Raw genomic sequence first — 6,000 nt, forward strand, 5'->3', positions numbered from 1 at the left:
GTTTAGTACTCTTCCCTCAGGACCACTCTCATCTTTGTCCAGAAGTATTCTGAAACTTACAGGTTTGTGGTCACTGTTCCAAAGAAATCCCCCACCGCAACTTCTACCACCTGGCCTGGCTGATTCCCCAACACCAGGTCCAATATGGCCCTTCCCTCCTTAGACTATTGACGTACCGCTCTGAAAACTCTCCTGGAACACTTCTTACAAATTCTGCCCCATCCAGACCTCTGACACGAAGTGTATCCCAGTCAATGTTGGGAAAATTAAAATCTCCCATCACCACCATGGTTTTGCTTCTCCATTGTTCCATAATCTGTTCACCTGTTTGTTCTTTTATGTCATGCTCACTGTCGGAAGGCCTGTAGCACAACCCCAACAATGTAACTGCACCCTTCTTATTTCTCAGCTCCACCCAGAATGTCTCACTGCTCAAGCCCTCCATAGTGTCCTCCTTTATCACAGCCGTGATATCATCCCTCACCAGCAATGCAATTCATGTCCCCCTTTTACTTCCCTCTCTGTACTGTCTGAAGCATCAATAACCTGGAACATTTAGTTGCCAATCATGCTCTCCCTTCAACTAAGTCTCTGTGATTGCAATAACGTCATACTCCCAGGCACCAATACAAACCCCAAGTTCATCTGCCTCACCCACTATACTCCTTGCATTAAAGTTTATGCATTTCAGGTTGCCAGTTCTTCTACGTTCACCTGCTGTCTTCCCACTCTTCCCCTTATTAATGCAAACGTCATGATTCTTACAGTCTCCAGTTTCCATCTCGCTGTGTACTTGTCTTCTCTTCTAGTTCCCAGCCCCCTGCCACATTAGTTTAAAACCTCCCATACAGCAGTAGCAAAAACTCCCCCAAGGACATTGGTTCCAGTCTGGTTCAGATGTACACCGTCCCTTTTGTAATAGTCCCATCTTCCCCAGAACCGGTCCCAATGTCCAACAAGTCTGAACCCCTCCCTCCTACACCATCCCTCAAGCCATGTGTTCATCCTGCCTATTCTTTCATTTCTACCCTGGTGAGCACGTGGCACCGGTAGCAATCCTAAGGTCACTATCTTTGAGGTCCTCCTCTTGAACTTCTCTCCTAGCTCCCTCAATTCTGCTTTCAGGACCTCATTTTTTTTACTTGTATTATTGGTGTCAATGTGCACTACTACAACTGCCTGTTCACCTTCCCCTTTCAGAAGCTCTGCAGCTGATCAGTGATATGCCTGACCGGAGCACCTGGGAGGCAAGATACCATCTGGGAGTCTCGTTTTCAGCCACAGAACCGCCTATCTACTTCCCCTTACAGTAGAATTCCCTATGACTGTGGCCCGACAAGTCTTTTCCCTGCCCTTCTGAACAGCTGCTACCCTCGCCTGGTGAGCCATCTCCCCAACAATATCTAAAATGGTATACCTGTTTGACAGGGAGATGACCGCAAGGGACACCTGCACTGCCTTCCTACTCTTTCTCTGCCTTATGGTCACCCATTCACTGCCTCCCTCAGCAATTCTAACCTGTGGTGTGACCAGTTCACTAAACGTGCTATTCATGACCTCCTGAGCATTGCGGATGCTCCACAGTGAGTCCATCACAACTCCAGAGCTGTCATGTGATCAAATCAAGTAAGCTGGCCCCACTTCTTGCAAGTGTACTAGTCAGGAATGTCAGCCATCTCCCTGAGCTCCCACATCAAGCAAGAGGCACATGCTACGGGTCTGTGGACCCCTGCCATTGTAAGCCTTCGTTTTACATCAACTAACTAAAACCAAACAATGTACTTCAATATATGAAAGAAAAGGAAAAGAAAAAAAAACTTTACCTTACAGAGTCTTTTTCTTCTGGTTCGAGGCTGGGGGGTGGGGGAGCTGCGGGAGGGAGGTACTACACATATAGTATCTCGGGTTTAGCCGCTGCTCAAGTACATTGTAAGTCCTTACCTTCCCGGCACCCTCCTGGTCTCCACATAACCTTTGTTCTGTCTCCCGCTGCTCCCAGACAGGAACAAGGTCGTGGCTTCAAAGGTTAATTTTAAGAAATTAACATTTTAAGAAATACACTGCACGTCTGTTTTTGCTACCCACATGGATTAATTTACAATGTTCCACATTTTATTCTCTGTTCTATTTCCTGTTCAAGAACCAGTCCAAATCTTGCTCAAAACTATTTTACATCTTCCTCACAACACATATTCCCTCTTCTTTTTTTAATCAACTGCAAGTTTGGAAATATTACAGTTGACTCTCCCCTCCATGTTCTAAATATGTTCTAAACAGCTGGGGCCTGAGAACTGCTCCTTGTGTTCCCCCGCTAGTCACAGCTTGCCAAAGTGAGAATGGCCCAGTTTATTGCTGCTGTGTTCTCTGCCTGCTCACCAAATATTAATCCAAGCCAGTACGCTAGCTCTAATCGCATGTGCATTAATTTTTCCTGAGGAGAACTTTATCAAAAGCCTTTTCAACATCAAAGTATATTAGATCTTTTGACTCCCCTTTATCAGTTTTGTTTGCAGTATATTCAAAGGATTGTCAAACCCAGTTTCCCATTCACAAAACCATGCAGTCCTTGCCCAATGTGATCATTATTAAACAGATGTCTAATTGTTCCATCCTTCACAATAGACCTTTTCCAAATATTGATGTAAGGTGAAAGGTCTGTCCTTTGCTGTTCTCACTTCTGTTCCCTTATTAAAGTGCGGCTTGGCATTAGCTCCTTGCCAATCTGCAGGAGTCATTCCAGACTGGATCGAATTTTGAATGATGATCAACAAAGCAGCTACACCCCTCTGTATCTCAATAGCTACTTCCTTCAACACACTGGGCTGTAGAATATCAGAGTCTGGCCATTTATCACCTTGTAGTCCCATTAATTTCTCCCATACATCCTCCTTGCTAATATTAATTTCAAGCATCATCTTGAGTGAAAACAATCACAAAGTTTTGCTTTTTACATGCTTAGAGAAGGTCCCCTGAACTTCATGGCTTGGTAAACAGATTACTGATTGATATGTGCTTTGCTCAACAGGTGGACAGGATTAGCCGCAAATATCATGTTCCATGGCCAGGAACCAGAAGCACAGTACATGTCAAATAATTTGAAGATGAAGGCACTCTGTATATTTAAAAGAGTTGAAAAGCTAGCAAGGACTTAGAGAAGCACACAGAGTACTGGAAAGTTTACAATGTAACATTTGGTCAACCAAAATTCAAATTGGACACAAAAATTCAATTTTGGCCAATCAGTTTAAATTGTGCCTGAAGATACCAAACTCCATCAAGTTTGAATTTAGTATTCTGATAATATTAAAACCAATGAAACGATCCAATATTTTGGGGTTTAAATATCGGACATTTTGACCAGTTACCCAGTGCGGCAAAGAGAGCTTTGTGAGAGGTACCTATCTGGAGAAGGAGTATGCACGGAAAAGACATTGAAACCGACCTGGAGGGAGAATCTACAGAGCAAAACCTACAGAGGACACTTGATAAAGCTGACTAGTTTTGCAACGTGATAATTTGTTTTGTAAATTGTAATCCGGATTTATTTTGTCAGATCAGTATTATAGAGGGGAAGGTGAAAGATAGGTTGAAAGAAAGCAGTTTTAAATAGTTGCTGTCTAATGTTCTCTTTTGCGCTTAAAGAAATAAATGATTAATTTTTACTTTAATAGTGACTTTAAGGACAGTTCTTTCACTTGAATTTTAACAGATTACAGCACGGGCTAAATCTTGTCTGCATGATTGGTTTTAATGAGCAGAAGGGTTTACCCCGTGCTGTAACACAAGGTAAGAGAGAATAAAAAGACCAACGCTTGAGCCAATTGGGCCAGACCTGAAGTGGCCTCAGTCTTTCTCATGGTTTGATGCAATGCTGTTCAGATGGCAGCTTTAGAATTCAACTCAAAGTTAACCAACTGCGGTGTGACAAGAGTTATGGAAGGAGATCAGGATTGAAGCATTATTGAGGCTATCTGTGTTGGGAGGGATGAAGAAAGCGACAGTGATAGGGAAGGGTGAAGTTGCTGGAGGAGGTTACAAAGATAGGGACGTGGGGGCTGGAGGTGGTGACAGAGATGGGGAGGGGTGTAGGTGCTGAAGGAGGTTAGAGAGATAGGGATGGGGTAGGAGGAGGTGAGGGAGATAGGGAGGACTGGGGGACAGTCGGTGAAAATGAGCAGAGCTTTCCTTTCTTCTAATGGGCCTGGGGCTGTGTGATAAGAGGGGCCCAAAGGCAATGTTGAGTACTCCCTATCTGTGTAACTATAACCTGCTATTCCACCCCTTGTGCTGGGTCTATCCAGCCAGTCAGACAGGACATAATCCAGTCGTGGTAATGGTGGTGTCCACAGTATTGTCTGTAAGATGTCATTCTATAGGCATGACTGTGTCAGATTATTCTTTTGACTCATTTTTAGGATAGATCTCCTAATTTTGGTACAAGTCCCCAGATTTACCGAGGATCATCAGGGGCTGTGTGTTTACCAGTTTTGTTTCTGGTGCCTGGTTCATTGCTGTTGAGAAGAAAGTGAGGTCTGCAGATGCTGGAGATCAGAGCTGGAAATGTGTTGCTGGAAAAGCGCAGCAGGTCAGGCAGCATCCAGGGAAGGGCTTATGCCTGAAACGTCGATTCTCCTGTTCCCTGGATGCTGCCTGACCTGCTGCGCTTTTCCAGCAACACATTTCCAGCTCATTGCTGTTGAGAACCCAGTCTCATTCCCTTTTAAACTTTTCTCTATTACAGAGTATCATTGGTCAGCTTTCTCCTAAGCTCTTGAATAATTGATCACAAGAGCTCCCTACCTGCTTCCTTTATCATTGGCGTTAGTATGTGGCATAACTTCAGGCTCACTCCCCTCTCCCATAGAATAGTTAGCACTGTCCCCATGATGTCTGTTGCATCAGAGAGACACCAGATCATTGTGTGACATGGTGATAGGTTTACAAATCTGAAATGTATCTTGTCCCTGAAGTATGTAATGTGCTGTAACAACTGTATTTCTTAGCTGTTCCCTCCTGTGTAGTTGCTCATACCCTGCTATAGTCTGGACTGTGCTTCCCCCAGTGTAAGTACTCACTTGAGAGTGGCTTACCATCTCATATCTTCTGCCTTCCTGTTGTAGAAAACTCTTGAGACTTGGACCTTGCGAACTGATTAGTTTATTACACGATATATCATAGGTAATTCACCATCCTAACTGTGGCTCGGTGGTATTCCGATGTATACCAGGATACAACAAGATTATATAGAGAAAACAGATAGGAGCTGATCGTTAATTACACAGTTTGGCATGCTTACAAGTTGGTATTAAATTAGAGGTTAGTCATTAAGTTCAAAACTAAAGTATTATTATGCATTCCACAAGTGGACAGAACAAATAGTGTCACCACCTGTGCTAGTTACACAGATTGCTAACTCTAAGCAGAGATATCCCTAATTAACTGAATGACCGTGAAGTGGCAATAACTTGTGAAGGAAGTGGGACTAATTGGAAAGTCTATGTCAGCTTGCTAAGCCTGCGCTGATCATTCCGCAAAGGGAGGAAACACTGTCTTGGCACCTTAGGAAGATGAGGCCTACCGTTCACATTACCTCATAGTAAGGAATGCACAGCCAGCAAAGTTCTGGCTGGGGACACAAAATGGTTTCTCAGGCAGATTAGGAAAATGGCTTCCAGACAAATAATGTTAACTTTTCCTCAACACTTCCAGCTTCTCATTGAGTCATAGAGATGTACAGCACAGAAACAGACTGTTCGGTCCAACCTGTCCGTGTCGACCAGATATCCCAACCCAATCTAGTCCCATCTGCCAGCACCTGGCCCATATCCCTCCAAACTCTTCCTATTCATATACCCATCCAGGTGCCTTTTAAATGTTGCAATTGTACCAGCCTCCACCACTTCCTCTGGCAGCTCATTCCATACACGTACCACCCTCTGTGTGAAAAAGTTGCTCCTTAGGTCCCTTTTATATCTTTCCCCTCTCACCCTAAACTTATGT

The 6,000-nt window shown here is 43.9% G+C and overlaps 1 protein-coding gene across 2 annotated transcripts in view; it reads left to right on the forward strand.

Moving 5' to 3' along the window:
• The window catches only part of LOC148139369 (uncharacterized), a 39,271-nt gene extending 35,603 nt beyond the window's left edge, over positions 1 to 3,668 (forward strand). For both annotated transcript variants that reach the window (XM_087980730.1, XM_087980729.1), the window contains one exon: positions 3,026 to 3,668. In XM_087980730.1, coding sequence (XP_087836856.1) covers positions 3,026 to 3,039 — 14 coding nt within the window. In that variant the 3' untranslated portion in view covers positions 3,040 to 3,668. The remainder of the gene's footprint in view (positions 1 to 3,025) is intronic.
• The last annotated feature ends 2,332 nt before the right edge of the window (positions 3,669 to 6,000 follow it).

This window comes from Chiloscyllium plagiosum, unplaced genomic scaffold (assembly GCF_037043375.1).
Source record: "Chiloscyllium plagiosum isolate Xiang-an unplaced genomic scaffold, Cpla_swu_hap1 HiC_scaffold_38, whole genome shotgun sequence".
NCBI lineage: Eukaryota > Metazoa > Chordata > Chondrichthyes > Orectolobiformes > Hemiscylliidae > Chiloscyllium > Chiloscyllium plagiosum.